Below are 19,094 nucleotides of genomic sequence, written 5' to 3'. Positions count from 1 at the left end.
TTATAATTTTTAATAGACAAAAACAGCCTACTTAGTAGTCCAATATTTTTTTTATATTGCAAGAATATAATGTAGTATTGTATTTATTATACTCTACAATTTTAAATGGCTGAATCGCGTTCTCTTGTTGTCGATTCCATATTCGTTATTGTAGAATTTTAACATTTACCTTAAAAAAAGTGTGATGAATATGGACGGTTTACGTAAAGCACCGATACTTAAACTACGAATTCTGAAATAATATAGGCATACAAATAAATGGTTTCATTATGACTTCTCTACAAGAGTTATCATGCATATTTTGCAAAGAAAGTTTTGAAGATAAAGAAACACTACAAATACATTTTAGGTTGTTATCAATGTACTTTACATGTACTTATTTCGAATTACTGTCAAATATATATATTATTTATAAACATATATATTATTATTACAATAGGAAACACGGCGACCCAAAGTTTAATCAAACGGCAAAAGCTAAAGTTCGCATCCAGAGTGAATCTCCTACGTCCAGTGAGACATCAAAAGACGACAACGAAATGGTTTCGTGTGATGTATGTTCTGAAGTGTTTCCAACAATCTCGAAAGCAATAACGCATAAACATAAAGTGCATCCAGATCATGACGCCAAGTATTTTTGTCCATGGTGCGGCAAGTTGTTCACTTTAAAGGTAAATATGCTAATTTAAAACTATAGTCCAAATGCAATTTTTTGTAAATTTCAAAAGCTTATTATGCCTCTCAGTAAAAAATATTAATTTTGAATGTATTTGATATTCGTAGTAAGAAACAATATTTTATGGACGAAACATGATAAACAAACAAATAGGTTCATCTAGCGCTTGCAGTTTCTATAGTCATTGCATATATTAATTTTCTTAACTTCCCTACTAACAAGATTCTGGCCTCTGCTTTCCTATATTCTTTATTTTTTAAAATAAATTTCAAAGTTTTTAACTATTTTTTAAATATTACACATATTATTATATACAATAGTACTTATTTTTCAATTTATTGTTTAGTAATATTAAATCATTTGGTTAGTAGTACTAGATTTACTGACATTTTATATTAAAGATCAACCATAGTGAAATTTAATTTACAATAATGATAAAATGTACAGCTGAGGAAACTTTCAGTTTAAAAAGCTAATATTTATTTATCAGAATATATATATATATATATATATATATATATATGGTAACCAGTCATTAACTGGTTACAATAGTTTGATGGCTCAATTTCATTATGACCGATACCTTATGACTTAAAGATGTCATTTTCACAAAACAGAGGTTTGGAGCGGCCCTCAGTCAGAATTGGTTTACTGCATGGCAATAGTTGTAGGTTCAATCCTTCTTTGAAGTACATGTAACATGGTTACAGCTGTGCATAACGATTTTGTACAGCCCATATTCTCTCCTAATTAAGATAACAGTTTACAGTGGGAATATAAAGATCCTACATTAGCTAGTCTGGACTTGGAAAGAATGCATTAACTACTTTGGTATTGTGCTTTTTGGCCATAAAATTTTACCCACAACTGAAAGTCAACTACAGTTAACTGCTGTGAAAGGACACAGCCGAGCATCAACTTCAGTTGTCAGCTAAGAAATTTTAAACTATCTCTGCAATTACAGTTTGTTATAATTACATTAGGTCAATGTAATGCATCATATCAGAATGACTTTTCATGTGTATTCATTTAGCAATAGTGCTATTCTCTCAGTGCAGACAGCGCTCTATCCAAAAGAAAAAGCTTTGTTAATCAGATTTCGAGGAACACTCCACAATTATTGTTTGGCAGGTTTTATAATTAGATAACCAAACATGGCACTTGCACCCGTGGAAACACTCAGTTGAACCTGGCAGGTACAATTACAAATGCAAAACAAGTATATATTTCTGAAAAGTGCAACTAACCAAAAGCCCCAAAAGGGTTTATTGCCACTGTGCCTGGTCCACACCATATGTGTAAAAAGATACTGCCACTGTTGTACACCAAAATATGATCACTGTTTTAATTAAGTTACAAGTAATATCTGCTTGTAATGTAAAACACTCTCATCAAATGTGTTAAAGAGTAAGACATGCTCAGTGTCACTGCGTGAAGCAGCGCACAGCAAGTAAAAGCTGTAAGGCTGTGTACACTTTAGTCCACACTCATACCAAAGTTATGACAAAACAACAATTATAATTGTAGTTTTGTTGTATCTCAAGGTTTTCACTATTGCCTAAGACCAAAGCTGCCTTCAGGCAAACAATGGGTGTGGCTAACAAAGCTCACAAGATTTTTGTTTTTAATTGAATCCACAACTACCCTTACTTAAATTCTTTGAAATAGATATAACAATGAATAAAGTAATAGGTATGCCACAAAGAAACTGGTGCCCCTTTTTTCTTAGTATTTATTATGTTACAATGTTTCATAGACTTGTTTGTAAGACATCATCAAAATAAATAGCTTATGTCTTGTTATTGTTCTGATTGTTTCCTTTCTACCACAAAGCATATGCACTATGTTTAATTTATGATTTCAGCATCTGTATAACAAGCATTTGGAAACAAGTCATGATTCTATTAAAACAGAAGCTACCCACTGCTTCCACTGTGACTGTTGCAATGTTGATTTTTTTATTCCATCAGCTATGGTATATCATAATAAGTTTTTTCATAGGCAAGATAGAGACATACCTACAGTTGGATACTCAAAAAAAGTAAAATTTTTATGTCAGGTGAGTTAATATTTTCTAGATATTACATTTTCAGCTAAAATATATTATGTGAAATTTTATCCTATAAACTTGCCTTTTAATTAAAAAAAAATAGCTTTATTCGAAATTGAAATACATATTTTTTTCTTTTATAACTGCTCAACATTATTTCTTTTATACTGATATATTAGCAAATTTATCATTATCTAATAATATGATTAAGTAACATTTTTAATTTTATTTACAGGAATTGGTTCAAATATATTATTGTCCATTTTGTGGTGAAGAGTATGATAATAAAGTTAACTTACATGTAAGTATTTAAATACTAATATTAGGTGATATTACTATAATAAAGCAATTAAATACATTAGTGTAAAAAAATTTATCACCTATTCTCTTAAAATTGCATGTTATTTTGATGTAACATGAAATTATATTTAATAATATATCTTTAGTCTAGTAATTTTATCAATTTTGATCTAAAAAAAAACTGCAACAGGTACTTGTGAAAGGCATTTAGTGATCTAACATTACCTAAAAAAATATTAACAGACCAATAAAAGTGTAAATGTGAGTGTACAAACTTAAGGCTAGTGTATGTATTAACATTCTACTACAACTAAACTCTCACCTTTGATATTTTCCAAAAGTTGCTATGATATCTGTAACCAGTTGACCAGTGTGAGTCTAGTCTATAACCAACATTAATATTGATGAAACTGAAAATTTCCGAGTCGAAATTTGTTGCACCATTTAAGTCATTCTTAGGGACATTGCACTTAGTCATATAATTCAAAAATCGGTTTCAAATGATACATTTTTCCTTATTTGGCACGAAAACTTGTTTTTATAATGTTATACTTATTCATATTAGACAAAGATATTTTCAACCTTTAGTTCTATCAAAACGAATTAGAAACAGTTCTACCAAAGAGAAATATGGGAATAGAATCCTATTTAATATTTTACTTAAAAAATTGCTAATTATTTCAGAAACACATGACTGATGATCATAATGATGAAAATCAAAGCCCTGAGGATGTACTCAGATGTCCTTTATGTGAAGCCATATTTTATCATTTGGATGCTTATGAAGTGCATCTCACTTTCCACTCATCGGATGACTTATACAGTGAAGAAAATGACATGTAAGTATAGAGTACACATAATTAAATCTACTAATTGTTAATGAATTATTTAACTTCTTGTTTATATATTTTCAGGCTTAAACAAATAATTGAATTTTCATTAGATACTGTACCCCCTTTAATGGAGAAATTGGAAGCTTCTGCAATTGATGGAGAAAATGAAGATTTGAATTCAATGGGAATTGTAAGTTTTAAGTTAATATAGGAACATTATTAATAACACAATAAATTATCAAAGAACATTATACTTTTATGGGTTTATATTTTCTCTGTTACAATTCTAACATTTCACTGTTATTCCAGGATCAATTTTTACAATTGACCATGACCAAAGAACCTGAAGAACAAGTGGAACATTCAGAGAAAGTTAGGTCAAAGAAACACAAAAAGCACAAAAAATCCAAAAAGGCCATTACTTTAGATGAATTTCTGAACATGAATACTGATGTTTTTGGCGAAGGTTTAAACTTTCAAGGTGTAGAAGAAGTTCCCACCCGTGTGGTCACCAAACAACTGAAACCTAAAAAAGAACATGGTTTAAAAAATTGTCAAAAAAAGGTGCCATTGCCTTCGGAAATAAACAAATTACAAAAACAAGGTATAATTATTAAAAGGAAAACTGAAAAAAAAATGGCACCTTTAAAATTATGTCATAGCTCAAGTTTTTCAAAACCCACTAGTATAAACCCAAATGCTATCAGCACATCTAGTGAAGTGTTATCAAAACTAATGAATCAAAGTAATAGTCAGATTAAAGTAGTAAAAAAGACTGCAACTAATAATTCTAATGTAGACTTAAGCACAAATGAAAAAAAGGTAGTAAACACACCAATTGATGTGTCACAAGAAAATAAAGATCTAGTACAAGAAACACACTTAAATATTGAACCAAATGACAAAATTAATATTACTGAAAATATGCAAGACTCTGACCCTAATGATAGTGATGTAAGAAGAGACGATGTTAAAGAGAGTAGGTGTAAAATTAAAGGCCTCCCTGAAACAACAGAAAACAGTTTTAATGAATCTATAAACAAAACAATCGATGACAAATTAGACACTGAGTGCATGAATAAAAATGAAAAAGCAGCTTCTAGTATAAATGTTATAAATCAACATGTCGAAGGACAAACGTTGAATGATTTTGAAGAAGACCTTGCTACAACAAAAATATTAAGAAATAATTTGTCAGAAAACATTAATGTGGCTCAACAGTCCATTGAAGGAAATGAAATAAACAATGAAAATATTGAAACCACTGTTCAACAGAAGCCTCAAGAGGTTCCTAATAATACGTTAGATGTAATTAAACATCTAAGTCATCTTATAACGGTAAAGTCGGTTAATCATTTCAGTTCTGTACCTTCTCGAAATGATAACTCTTTAAATCACACGGGTCAAGATAACTTCAAAGAGTCACAACTTGAATTGGACAATGAAGATATAAAAGACGATAATGAAGAAAAATGTTTGGAATTGGAGTTAAATAAATCAGACATTGAAGAAGAACCCATTCCTAGAACCTTAAACACTTTAAAAAATTTTAGTAAACACGTTACAATTAAACCAGTAGCATCCAGAGTATTGTCACCCCACAGCATAGACAAATTTTGTGATGAAAATGATGAAGCAGGAAATATGACTGATCCAGAATCTTTAGATTTGTTGAACAAAAACTTATCGAAAAATATTATTGGTAAAAAGGTAATCAATTTAAAAATACATAACCAACAGGAATCGTCAGCAAAAAACCGCCAAGAAAGTCCATCTCACCAGATCATAAAAAAAAATTTTAGAAAACTAGACAATGAATTAGCACCTAATTTGCTAGATGAAAGTAATAAAATAAACACTAAAAATACTGAAATTTTGAAACGTTTAACAAATGTCACTGCAAAGCACATTCCTAAAAAATTTCAGATAAACCAGCAAACAGTTCAATCTTCAGCACATTTGTTAAGTACTCAAAAAGGGAACTATACTGAAAAGATTATTAAACAAGAAAAATCAAATGATGACGAAATAGAAATATTCAACATAGACGATTCTGATAGCGATAGCCAAGACAAACAAGATGCAAATAGTGACAATGAATCACCTAAATCATCCAGACAATATATCAATAAAATTACTTACAGTAACACCGCTCCTAGATCACAAGAGGGTTTACAAAATCTTGGTAAAAATACAATAGTCAAATCTAAGAATCAAAGATTAATAAAACAGAGAAATAATAAAGACGAGGAGAATTTTCCAGAACAGAATGCTCCATTTTCTGATGAAGATGAAAACATCGAACAAACTGAAAAAATTATGAACAATTCTGTGAATAAATTAATTAAACATAATAATGAAGATCTACAAGCAACATTGAAGAATCTTGGTAAGCATATCACTATAAAGTCCAAAAATTTACTTCCTAATTTACATTCAAGAGAAAACCATGACATAAAAATTCAAAATGTGGGCATGCATGGATATGATAGTGGAAGTGATTCAGATTATGCTATAGGCAAAGTAAAAGTTACAGAAGTAACAGATAGTGCCTTAAGCGAAAATGATTACTGGTCTGATGAAGATGAGAAAAAATTGGACAAAAATATTTTGGTAAAATCTCCGACAGCCACTGACAGTGATGCTGACGATGAGCATATTGATGAAGAAAATAATGAATCATTTTCAGATGTTGAAAACAATAGTTCACACAGCAAGATAAAAATCAAATCTTTAGAGAAGCCATGTCAATCAATTAAATCTAATCTGCAATCAAATGAATGTCAACTGTCTTCTATAGACAATATTAAGAAATTTAATAGAGAAATTACAATAAAGTCATTGAATGCCAATAAAATCAATGATACCAACAGTGAAGAAGAACATTCAACAATGGATTCTGGTAGTACATGTAATAAAGAACTTGGAAAATCAATTTCATCAAATATTGCGAAATATAACATAACTGAAAACCAAACAACATTATCTACTATTGGTGACAAAGCTGAAAGCACAACCAATCAATTTAATACTATAAATAAAGAAGTTTCTGTAAAAACATTTCAAACTCAAACAGTTATAGAGGAAATAACAACAACTGTAACTAAAACAATAAGAACAGTAAATCAAACTGTCAATCGAGAGGTTAAAAGTACAAACCAAACTTGCACTGTTCCCAGTTTTAAACATCAAAAAATTGCTAACTTTAATCAACCAAACAGAATCATAAAGAATTTGACGGTTAGACATCCAGCGCCGAGCATAGGAACAAAAATAAAAAATGCTAATTCTGTTAATAATACAAGTATTCGACCATCAAATCAAGTAGTTCCAGTTCGGACTGGCGTCAGTTCCACTAGGACAGGTAGCTCTGCTAGACCTGTTGCTAGTAGTAGTCCCAAACCTGCAAAGCAACCTCCAGTAATAGGAAGAGCCTTAAAAATTTCACCTCTGGCTCAACAATCAATGAAAAGGTCTTCTACAGAGTCAACTGGACAGTTCACTTGCTTTAAGAAACCAAAAGAATTTTCTACAGAAATAACATCTCACAAAACTGAGCCAGATGGAGAAGCAACAATGCATTTCTCTGCAACACAGAGCAAGTCTGACTGTACAAGCAAAGTCAAAAACATTAAAGGTAAATCTGTTGTAACATCCACACAAATTAAGTCTGAAATGTGCAGAAGCACTAATTTAAATAGAATAGGAAACATTTCGGGATTGAAAGTTGTAAAAACCAGTTCCAAAGTAGCGGCACAGGTAGAAGAGAGGATAGAAAATAGTGGCGCCAAAAGAGCCATGGAAGCACTAGAGAAATTACAAAAGCAAGGACTTTTAATTAAGAGGCCTCGGCCAGAAGATAATGAGGAAAATTTTTCAAATTCCGATAGTGAAAACGAGGAAGAGTTATGTTGAAAGTTTTGGCCAATTCAATAAACTGTAGCTCATATAGGCCTGTGGCCAAATATGTTAGTGTAAGTGATAGTGATTGTGATTTATGGAGGAGTAATTAAATAGGAGCGCATTCGCTGCGAGGTATAGGCGTGTTGCGGTGGACAATGAGTCTTGTGTGCATAAATTTTTGGATGACGTCACAGGCCTATACCACCACTGTTTATAAGGCAAGATTTGATAATTAAAATGTAAAATATTTATTTAAATTTTTGTTTTAATTTAATATGTAATATCATTATAATATTTAATGTTACCTGTAAATATACATTAGTGTGTTACTTTACAAATGGTAGCACTGTAAATAACAAAATATTGATGTTCCATAACTAGGATAACATAAACCATGAAGACCATGTTATTAAAATAGACATACAATGAAGGATACAGTAGGTTTTATTTGCTTTATTAATAAAGACAATGATTTGTTATTATGTAAACTATTTACATAGAACTGTTAATAACTATACATCAAAGACCATGCAATATGAAAATATAAATGTGTTTATAAGATAATTTTAAATATAAAAACAATATTGTTAAATACACCAAATGATCAACCACCATGTAATCACAATTTCATAAACATATTTTCATTCTGGTTTGGTTTCCAACTTATTTGGTCTCCATTTTTGTTCCTGCAATCATTAAAAATGGCTCAGTTGGTAACACTGTATATATTATAAAAAGATCGGATATGCCAATGCATATTTACCTAAAATAGAAGTATTGACTTATTTTTGAAAGACAACAAACAACACCTGTTTTTGGGCAAGTTAAAAAGTTCCTTTTATTAATTTAAATATTAAATTGGTTTTATAACCACTTGAAAATAACTATAGGCGAATATGCATCTAAATATCCGACCACAGATTAAGTATTTGGTTAAAAAATGATGTTAGGTGAAAAGTTTGTGATATGAAAGCATTATGATGACATAAAATAATCACACACGTAAAGCATACTCACTATGTATATAATGAAAAAATACAGGAGCATGCAAGCAAGTGTAACAATTTATACACTAATGTATGATAATAGGATGCTGTATCATTCTTTCTGTCACAAGCGATTTGAAAGCAATGTTTTTGGCCAGGTTATTCAAGTGATTAGATGATGCTGATGTGAAAAATAAATTTGTTTCAAATAACTCATGTTCAATTTTTAAGCAGTGGAGATATTGATTTTTACGAAATAAATAGATAAAAATTACTAAAACTCCCGCTACTGTAGTAGTTAGAAAAAATATTAGTAAAATGATTCTCTGATGTCAAACATGCTAGGTAGGCCATCATGTAACCATAGTATTTGTTACATATAATCATAATCTTGATGTTCTAACAATGTTTTTGTAAACCTTGCTTCTTATTTGATTGCAATATTTGTAATACAAAATTTTCTTTTAATGTAGGAAAAACGTAACATGTTATATAGTACATTACTAAAACTTGAAAAATGGTATTTTTGTTGTCCTGTTATGCACTTACGTTCGTTCAATGTAACGATAAGTGAATTCTTGAATAAATGATTTCTACTTATTGTCTAATTTGTTATTATTTAAAAGGGACGAAAGAATTCGGATATGGACTTATAAAATGCAAATGCGTTACATATGTAAACTTATATATTAAAAAATAATATGACGAAATAATTAAAACAAGTTATTTCCAAGTAAGAAAAGGTCCAATATTTAGCTACTTCCGCACATGCACTGGTAGTCGTGCAAAGTGCACCGCCCGCCAGCCCGCTGATAAATGCGCATGCAGCAAACAATGCGAATTACATAACTACCACCGTTAAATCATTCAACACGTGTTTCACCCCTCCACGGGGCATCTTCAGGAGTTATGTCTCACCGATTAGTGCCAGACACAGAGAGATCGTTGTCCAAATCAAAACGACACTAAAAACGCAGTCGAATCATGCAAACATGCAAGTAAAAGCACCCAACTTATGACTGGCCAATGATACAACTTTTCGATTTTCTTGTGTTAACTCTCTCTGGTAAATAAAATATAACTAATGACTCGCAAACCTGGAAGCGTTTGGCAGAAAATACAGGAACTGCGGTTATATCTACCTAAACGGCCTTTAGCAAGAAAACTTGCCACCAACAGTCCCAAGTATAATAACGTACAAATGTAAAAATAATATTCTTATATATTTTTTTGTAATATTGTGATAGAACTACTACCATAATCAAATCATTTACTTGACGGCGCTCTTATTTAAATAATGATACTAAAGATCAAGCACATTCACATGAGGTGATGAAAGACGTTACAGGTTTTATCCGAATTTTTCAGACGTACCAATACTGCAATTTCATTAGATAGCCTGTAGGCAATGGCACGCAATTTGTAGCGAAGTTTTAAGCCGCCTTTCATTTTCTTTTTCAATAGTTTTAAAATCGTATACATATTGCAACAGTGAATGATAAGGAACAGCGCTGCCAGATAAGAAACCTGCCAAATATTGCAAAATAAATAAAAAATTAAAAAAATGATACTCAACAAAAAAGCTGCAACTGAAAACAAATTTTATTAAACCAGTATTGCAAATAATAATAGTTAAAATCCGGCACGACGAAGACCTTACACGTTAAAATATAAAGCGTAAGTACAATATGTATTACACCACATGTTATGTAATTATAATAAAAAAACATCAATTTGCATTCTGTACATCAGCATCTATAAAGGCTACTTATAAATTTCGTTAAAAAAATTTACTTTTAAATATATCCTAGTTAGACAGAGCAAACTTTAACTGTAGTAAAATAAGGTTTTATTGAATTTATATTTGACAAGATAATATTCTTCATAAACAAAAATAAGAAAAAATTATATAAATAAACTAAACGATCAAGAATTTTCTTGTCTTTTACCATTATACTAACATACCACATACGACAAATGTGTTTATTAAAAAAATGCAGATTCAACAAAAACAAAAACGTCTCCCATATAGTAATAGAAAGTATTGGTTGCTTTGTTTATTTACGTAATGCCATAATTTATATTCACAATTATTATTTAAGTAACAAAAATATACAAATAACAAAATCTTTAAAATTTGGCAAAGTAATTAGAGAAAGCAAAAAAAACTGAATTATTGTCTTGAAATGCAAACAATAAATACTGATTTTCTTTAACGTGAATTACAATCTTTCCATGTGTTGATTAAATCATTTTTTGTCCGATAATGGTTGAAATCAAAAATGGATAGTGAATATTTAATAAACTTATTTCTGACGTTGTTTACGTCTTATAGGTTCGTGTAGATAACATAAGTGCATATTACATGAAAATAAGATTAAATCTAAATTTACACCACAAACTGGAATACTTAAGACAAAACTGAAATTATACTAATAACGAAGTTACAAGCCTTGCTCTTTTACCAATTTACAGACAAAAATGGATATAATACTCATGTATAAACTATCGAAATTACACAATAAATATGTTCACAAACTAAAAAAATGTTTATACGAAGGTTTAGGATTTATTTACTTTCATTCAATTATTTGAATTTATATATATATACATATATATTGTATAAAATTTCTTACCATTAAAACTCTTGATCAGATCTTATTTACATTCTATTTGGTTTAAGATATTGAATTAAGCCGCAAAAGCAGATTAGGTAATTTTAAATATAGCACTGAAAAACAAAATAGGAATCTACACACTATGTCTAACATTTGGTCCAAGCAATAAGTTTAAAAAAAATGCTTCCGAGTGGGATTTATTTGTAATATCTAACAAAAACATTCTAGCGCTGATTTTTCAATATCATATATTAATGTTATGTGACAATTTGTAATACATAGATTATAAAACATTTGGAATATATATTTAACGTTTGAACTTATTAATCATTAACGGCTGATAACCTATAAAATAAAACCCCGCCTTAAATAATATGACAACATAATAAATAAATGCACGCTATAACCCTTTAAACACTTTCTGTATAAATGAATGCATTGTGTTTCTGAGTTTGTTTGTTAAAAATTGGCATATAAATAACAATATATAACAAAATATTTTCAAGTATATAAAGTAAACTTCAAGTTGTAATTTTTTTTTAAAAAAAAGACAGGTAACCCTAAAAATGGAGGTACAATTTTTAACTCTATTGGTGATTTGATGAGTAAAATGAAATGTATTACATTATACCTGTACACAAAATTGTAACTCCAAATATAGGAAGTAAAAAAACTTGGGCGTCAAAAAACACTCGTAAAGTGGTAATTACGAACACGAAAATGTCATTACGTAATGTTATGCAAAGTTTTTATCTTGCGTAACAAGGTTTTTATAGAAAATATCTTCCGGCTTTGACTACGGGACTGAATAAAAATTAAAAGCATTATCAAGCGTATACTACATTTGCCGGATTGTTAATAAATAGGAAATAATATTAAGCAAAAGATGCAAATATAAAGATGCGCTTAACATATGCCTGCTTTTTAAAAAGTGAAAAACGATTTTTTAAAATAATTCAAAAATACAATTATAACAAATTTAATGCAATAAAACAATACCACTTGTTTTTTATTTCGCCCATATGTATACTCTTGTTTTCAATTACCAGGTCATATAACCCATAAACTGAATTTCACATTTTCCGTTATTAACACTATTAGACGATTACAATACAGTAATTAATTTTAATTATCGGAATACATACATGAAGTGAATTAAAATCAAAATGTATTATACAAAGCGTACTGCTTTTACACGTACCAATTGGGCAATATTGCCTAATATTTTATACTTCGATGAAGCTCGATTTATATATTTGCATACAAAGGTATATAAATAAAAGCATCAAGGTAAATTTTATACAAAAAATAATGTCAAGTATTATCTGTAATATCTGGCACTGAAGCCATAATAAATAAAGATAATGCAAATTGCAAATAAAAAATTAAACAGATCTAACACCATTTGATAAATAATAAATATATTTTTTCCATTATAATTTTCATTGACAATTATATACATCTAATTAATTATTTAATCGCTAAGTCGAAGCACACAGATACCGAAGGCAAAACTAAAATAGGTTATAATAAATAACATTCAGCACAACATTTGTTCTAAATAAAGGTACAAGTCAGCTATACACTACATTGTAAAACGTGCGTTCGATGTGCAGATTGAGCGGTTACATCGTTACCTGCTCGTTGAGCTTCTGTGGTATCACCATCAACGTGGTAGCAGTGTTGCCAATGCCAATCGTCAGGAATGATATGCTTAAAGCTGCTACCTGTTTTTGTGCGGTACATCGATATTGGTTATATGGCATAAAAATGAACATTGTATTTGTTAGCAGTTACACAATTTTGTTAGTGTAAAAAGATAGACTGAATAGAAAAAAATAATTCATATTCAACATTTATTTTAAATTAGTTTCATTTAGTTTAGCGAGTTTAATGCCGCAAAAACTTCTAGCTTCTAAAATCCACATTTCCTATAATCTATATTGATAGTTTAGTAATTTTTTAAGAAAAAAGAAACACATCTTCAAAATTTTCGATGTTTTAAACAACTACCACAAATGCAAATAATTCACATAAGCAAATCACATAAGCAAATCTAAAAACGTGATTCAAATTTTTAATTATATGAATCTATACGATATCGCCTGATGTTAAAAGGATATGCAGCCTTCGCAGGTTAGTGATCGTCTATTTAAAATATTAACATAAACTAAACTATCAAATTACAAGGTTCCATTTACCGTTTTATTTAGACGTCTTGAAAACAAACCTAACGTAAGAATCATTAAGAGAGTAATGCCTTATGGAACTGAGTCCGTGGCTAACGCAAACTCTCAGAATATATTGATAGATTAGTAATTTTTACTTTCTGTAATACATGTTCAAAATTTCAGTCAGAAGAAGTCTTTCTACTAACTAATCTTCTCTTTCTTTTCAGCCGACAGACGCTCATTGCGAGCTATAGGCCGCGCAGAAAGATCGCAACGATGACGCGCTTGCGCTGCTCGCAACCTATGCTTAAGCGACTCCGGTTCGGATCCGTAAGTTATCACCGGCTAGGAACTGGTCAAAGACCTTCGTTTTCAAACACTGCGGTATTTTGAACGAAGTATTTTGAGGCCTCCTGAGCGCTACCCATCCGAGTTGGATTTGGCCAGTATAGTTTATACTCTATAGGCATAATAGTCACCAATAAACGACCTAATTTCGCGAGTCCTTTTTTAATTTATGGTTTCGTAAGTAAATAAAAGGCATAGTATAAACGATATTATGCGATAAAATATTTCTTGCCATGTATATTTCTGAATTACACAGACTACTCTAATTTACTCTCCATTCCTTTTGTTAACATTTACCAAAGTTGTACTTGACTGTAAATTATAAAGAATTCTGTAAACAGCAATCTCACGGCTCTGATCTATAAATTACATCTTCCATCGAATTAGCAAGTCGCAATGCTCTTGAGTACGTGCCATTGGAAAAGAGGTAGGTACCGTCCCTTAGTGGGTATTGTTTTTCATAGGGTGAAAGAGATTCCAATGGCAAAAGAGGTCCGAAGATCTATGATACAAGTTTCTAGCAAGGGCGGTAACGTCCCATAGTGCGCACTGAAGCTTTTCATGGAGGCTGTAGAAGATCTAAACGCAAAAGGGGGCAGATGCTCTATGGTATAGGTTTCCAACAGGGGTGGTATCGCCCTCAGGAAGGCGCTGTACTGAGCGGATGCTCTACGGCTTAAATTCCCGACAGTAATAGAGGTTAGCGGTTTTCATGTAGGCGGTAGACGATCCAGAAAAAGAGACGGTACCGACCGTTAGTGAACGCTGTACGTTTTCGTCTGGGTGGCACGGGCACAAAAATAGCTTCATTATTTTTAATTTAGCCTTCACAACTAATTATCTTATGATTACGGCGTAAATAAAAACAAAAAAACTATATTTTCAAGATAAAGTTGGTGTTAATACTTATTTTGAAGACGGCGAGTCTATACTCTGTAGTCTAACTGGCAGCTCCATTTAATATGTCACGGATAGATGCCCGAGAGCACTGAACCAGGCAGTTTCGGACACTTAATTGTACTGTCTCTTATTACTAAATTACGAAAAAAAATTTATAATAAAACATACCTGCCACGTTGCCTCCGGGTGGTAACTGAGGTGGTATAAAGTGTATGCAATGTAAAGTTGAAAGATATATCCACCGAAAAGAAATGGTAGAAGATAAGACAATCCGCGCCACATCCACGAATGGAAACCTTCTATAGTAATATCCATATTATGTCTAGCCCCCAGAGCTTTGAGCCTGTATAGAACTCCGCTTTGATATCTAAACTGCATGTATTGAACTACACCTGTAAAAATAAATGTAAAACAAAATTAAAACTAATTTTAAATATTTTCTACTTATGTTAATTTACTAATAATTTTGAACCATCATGATCATCGTCATGTCTGCCGGTAGACGCTCACTGCAAGGTATAGGCCTCCAAGGTTCGCCACGATGAACGGTCGAGCGCTGGCTGCATGTGGCTACTTTCTGTAACCTTTACTATTTTGTCGGTATACCTAGAGGGGGACCTCCCCACACTACGTCTACAGGATAGCGGACGTCATTTTGGTCCAAACGGCCTTCGGTTGCACTAATTTTAGATAAGTTGAGTAAATTTCTAATTTTCTGTTTATATTTCCTAATATAAAAATTTTATATCTTTAACAGAGTCTGTCATTAAATTACTATCTTTACAAAGAATCAGTGGACAAAATCTAGAGACATTCTTTAGTACCCTTGGAGAAAGTTTCCTACTATCTTTATCAAAATACTATTAGTGTTTCATAATGAGATTTGATTTTAGGGTGCATACTTACTAAAAATTTAACCCGTTACCCCATAAAAAGTTCTAGTTCCCAACTAGAGGGAAGTATCGCCCCCCGTCGGAAACCTATAGTCTATACCCCCTTTTTTCCAAAGTGGTTAAAGTTTACCTTTAGGTCCGACGAAAGACTTGACTGGGGTCCTCATTGGTGTGACAAAACAATAGAAATTCACCAATTGTAAGTGGAGTCCATGAAAATTTATCTGTTTTCGATAGTGAATAACATGACTGACCTGCCTACATTGATAAATTATATCAATGTGGGCAGGTAATATTTTAAGAAGCTCAATAGCTGTTACTTGTAAAAACATTCGTAATTCAATATTCAATATATATCTAATCTCCATGTTTTTGTCAATATTTAGGAATATAACAAAAATGTAGCAAGGGCCCACCAGACCATCTAAATTTAGAAACTGTGTTATGAAAAAATAAAAAAGTCTAAGAACTTGTGATATGAACTAATGTCATAAGGAAATATCCCTACAATCTTTGACAATATCGTGTATTAGCAGTGATTTAATAAAAGTTAACATAATTAAAATTGTACACAAAAAGTTGTAGATACACTAAAAGAAATAAATTAAATCAGTCAAAAACTAAGAACTGTAATATAAATAGTATACATACTGATATAGGCAATAAACCACATAAATGTATGTCGGAACAACTCCCAGGGGTTATTTTGTGGCCAGATTAACAGTATGCCCGCAACTACAGTAGATATAAAGTGATGTAGCCGCCACCAGCCTTTAATTCTTGACCCGTTGACCTTGAGAATGCTTTCCCTTATGGTTAAAGTACAATAATACCATACCAAAAGGAAAATCAATATCAATTGAAGTGGCCTAAAAAATTATAGAATTTTTAATCATCCATTTGGGGAGTGTCAAATAGATGTCCTAGCATCACATTGATTTAACAATTGTAGTTTGTATTTTGAGTTTGTTCATTTGATCCCAAAAAAATTCTTAAATCTAAAAATTTTCATATTTAACTCTCTGCCCTGAAGAGGTGAGTCCATATCACGATTGGGATTGATGCAGTAACTCAAGAAGTCACTTTTGCTCACTATTTGACTGCATTTTCACAAGAATCGCCTCAGTTTTAACATGGAAAGACAAGAGAGTAGTCACATGATTCACAACTTGTAAAAATGTAAGAAAACTCTTGAATTACTGAGACGAGTATTACAAGGTAATGTTGAATTTGCCATCAAGAAGTTTTAATTAATTATACAAAACATATGCATAAAATCAATTATGCAGGAACGATCCATTGCTAAATGTCTTGAAATTAGGGCATAAACAGTTATTTTAAAACATCATCTTATTGAGATTATTAATATGAAAAAAATTATGTGTAAACATTTTACATCACATGTTGGTTGGTGCAGAAATTGTTTAAAGTGCTGCTTAAACCTTACTTATTTATATCAGCTAGGAAAATCCACATTAAAATATAAAAATTTTCAAATATATTATTGTAAATAAAGATTACCTGAAGTCTATGTATAGGTTTGCAACAGCCAAAACAAATGCAATTGCACTAAGAATCAACTTGAATTTTTCATATTCATCTTTATATTTGAACCTAAAATTGTAAATACACATGTTATAAACATATTTGTTAGTTTTGTACTGTGTTGGATATTTAAAAAACCTTTCTTATTATCTAAGACTTACTTATCATTTTTATTCAATATTGATACATTGACATTTCCAAGAATGATCCTTAAATATAAACTGTTCTGTTTAGGCAATGTGGCTTCAATTTCATGTAACATTGCTTTCCTCTTCATAATCTCCTTCTCGAGATTTGCAACACTCTCATCCTTTGGTAAACCCTTTCTTTCTAATCTATATATGTAAATGTTTTAATTAATAATCAGGCCATATTATTCCTTATAGGATTTTTAAAAAGTTCAATAAAAACTTGGCATTTTTTAAAATTTTATGGCATTTTTGATGTAACACTGTTACTAAGTTCCAACTGTAATTATTAACATTGATATGTCTATAATTTATAAACTGCTTAATTATGCAATATCACACAGTATGAAGCAGAAATATTTGGCATATAGATAAAATATTTAATGTCTATAAAAATTGTTTTGAATAAAAAACTATTTCCTTAGATTAAGTAATAAATTACAAAAGCAATTTAAATAGAGAATAAATTATAAAAAAAACATTCTACATATTTGTTAATGTCTGTGTAGATTAACTAAGTAAGTTTTTTTTTTATCTTTTAACATCAATACTTGTTGCTGTAGTTAGAAATATTTTTGTATTGCATGCGGTTTATGCAATGAAATTGTGCTAGAATTTGGTTGCATATATTGTATATGCCATCAAATTCTATTTCAAATCTGTATGTGTTTATATATACCAGTTTTAAGTACTTTAACTAAGGAAACTAGCAGGCCAAGATGGTCCTTCTCATGCCTCAGTAATGAGAGTATATATTGCTCTAAAATAGGTTTTAATGAGTATATACTTGGTATAAATGTAGATCATATAATATTTACACTAAGAAAATTATGTTAAGCTAATGATTAGTGTCTTAACTGTAAACAATATGTCTGACCTTTTAAGTGCATTTGTAATTATTGACATGCGATATCTTTGATGATTGAGTTCCTTCATACATGATGCTTGTAGCTCTCCAACTTCTTCTAATTTAGTTGCATAATCTTTGTTTATGGTCTGGAATATACATACTATTATGAATTTTATCTTCATATATTAGATCAATAATCACACAATTTGATAATGATCAACTAGTAGCTATACAATAGTATAAATTAATATTCTATATGTATGTTTCAGATGTAGTAAAAAATGTTTAATAAGAATTTTTGAACTTTGATAAAATGGTAATATAAATAATAATACCAGAGCAGTATGTATTATCAAATAAGTAATACCAAATCTATTGATAATTGAAAAGAGATAGGAAATGAAGTGTATATGGACATTGGACCTACAGAGCATTAAACCTTTACATTAAAATTAATTAGTTACATTTTATTAAAGTGAATGATCAATTTTATAGTTTAATATAGATTGTTAGCGGGAGTAAAGTGCACAAGTAATTAAACACTAGTTAATACTACTAAGGTATCATTTTCAATTTGCGTACCTCTAGCCGTTTATAGTCTGCAATTAAATCTTGCCATTCTTTTATACATTCTTCAACATCCATTTCTGCCGATTTTAAATTTAATAAATATTTAAAGAAAGAAAAATAGAGTCAATTTCGGCACTCGCTATTAAACTTCAAATCTCATGCTTATTGCGCTTATAATTGTCAAAGTGACAAAGAACTAAGTGACATGAGAATGAATTAAGTAAATTGACAGTAGTAAAGAAATGTTACCACAACTACATTAC

The 19,094-nt window shown here is 30.5% G+C and overlaps 2 protein-coding genes across 4 annotated transcripts; one reads left to right on the top strand and one right to left on the bottom strand.

Moving 5' to 3' along the window:
• The first annotated feature begins 127 nt into the window (after positions 1 to 127).
• LOC137933567 (myb-like protein X) lies at positions 128 to 8,019 on the top strand. Its single transcript, XM_068777555.1, has 7 exons — positions 128 to 349; positions 440 to 671; positions 2,541 to 2,735; positions 2,962 to 3,027; positions 3,711 to 3,865; positions 3,941 to 4,049; positions 4,169 to 8,019. The coding sequence occupies exons 1-7, from the start codon at positions 270 to 272 to the stop codon at positions 7,772 to 7,774; spliced, it is 4,443 nt and encodes a 1,480-aa protein (XP_068633656.1). The 5' UTR covers positions 128 to 269; the 3' UTR covers positions 7,775 to 8,019.
• Positions 8,020 to 8,185: 166 nt separating this feature from the next.
• On the bottom strand, positions 8,186 to 19,007 carry LOC137933570 (transmembrane protein 120 homolog). 3 transcript variants are annotated; one of them, XM_068777561.1, is made up of 9 exons: positions 18,844 to 19,007; positions 18,289 to 18,407; positions 17,385 to 17,558; positions 17,200 to 17,292; positions 16,330 to 16,547; positions 14,954 to 15,177; positions 13,004 to 13,093; positions 10,123 to 10,275; positions 8,186 to 8,448 (listed from the first exon to the last, which is right to left on the bottom strand). In XM_068777561.1, exons 1-9 carry the CDS (start codon positions 18,904 to 18,906, stop codon positions 8,404 to 8,406), a joined length of 1,179 nt encoding a protein of 392 aa, XP_068633662.1. In that variant the 5' UTR covers positions 18,907 to 19,007; the 3' UTR covers positions 8,186 to 8,403. The 3 variants fall into 3 exon arrangements, with proteins under 3 accessions (XP_068633662.1, XP_068633663.1, XP_068633664.1); XM_068777562.1 differs by lacking the exon at positions 13,004 to 13,093; XM_068777563.1 differs by lacking the exon at positions 10,123 to 10,275 and having other exon boundaries at positions 8,187 to 8,448.
• Positions 19,008 to 19,094: the final 87 nt, after the last annotated feature.

This window comes from Battus philenor, unplaced genomic scaffold (genome assembly GCF_028537555.1).
Source record: "Battus philenor isolate CCGP_79_NKW_IND1 unplaced genomic scaffold, ilBatPhil1.0.hap1 SCAF_13, whole genome shotgun sequence".
Lineage (NCBI taxonomy): Eukaryota > Metazoa > Arthropoda > Insecta > Lepidoptera > Papilionidae > Battus > Battus philenor.
This window is presented reverse-complemented; position numbering and strand designations above follow the sequence as displayed.

Coding starts and splice junctions, on each gene's coding strand:
- LOC137933567 (XM_068777555.1), top strand. CDS start 270: ATGACTTCTCTACAAGAGTTATCATGCATATTTTGCAAAGAAAGTTTT. Junction 350..439: donor ACACTACAAATACATTTTAG/GTTGTTATCAAT, acceptor TTATTACAATAG/GAAACACGGCGACCCAAAGT. Junction 3,028..3,710: donor ATAATAAAGTTAACTTACAT/GTAAGTATTTAA, acceptor TAATTATTTCAG/AAACACATGACTGATGATCA.
- LOC137933570 (XM_068777561.1), bottom strand. CDS start 18,906: ATGGATGTTGAAGAATGTATAAAAGAATGGCAAGATTTAATTGCAGAC. Junction 17,559..18,288: donor ATTACAAATGCACTTAAAAG/GTCAGACATATT, acceptor TTACATATATAG/ATTAGAAAGAAAGGGTTTAC. Junction 10,276..13,003: donor CACAGAAGCTCAACGAGCAG/GTAACGATGTAA, acceptor AATATTTGGCAG/GTTTCTTATCTGGCAGCGCT.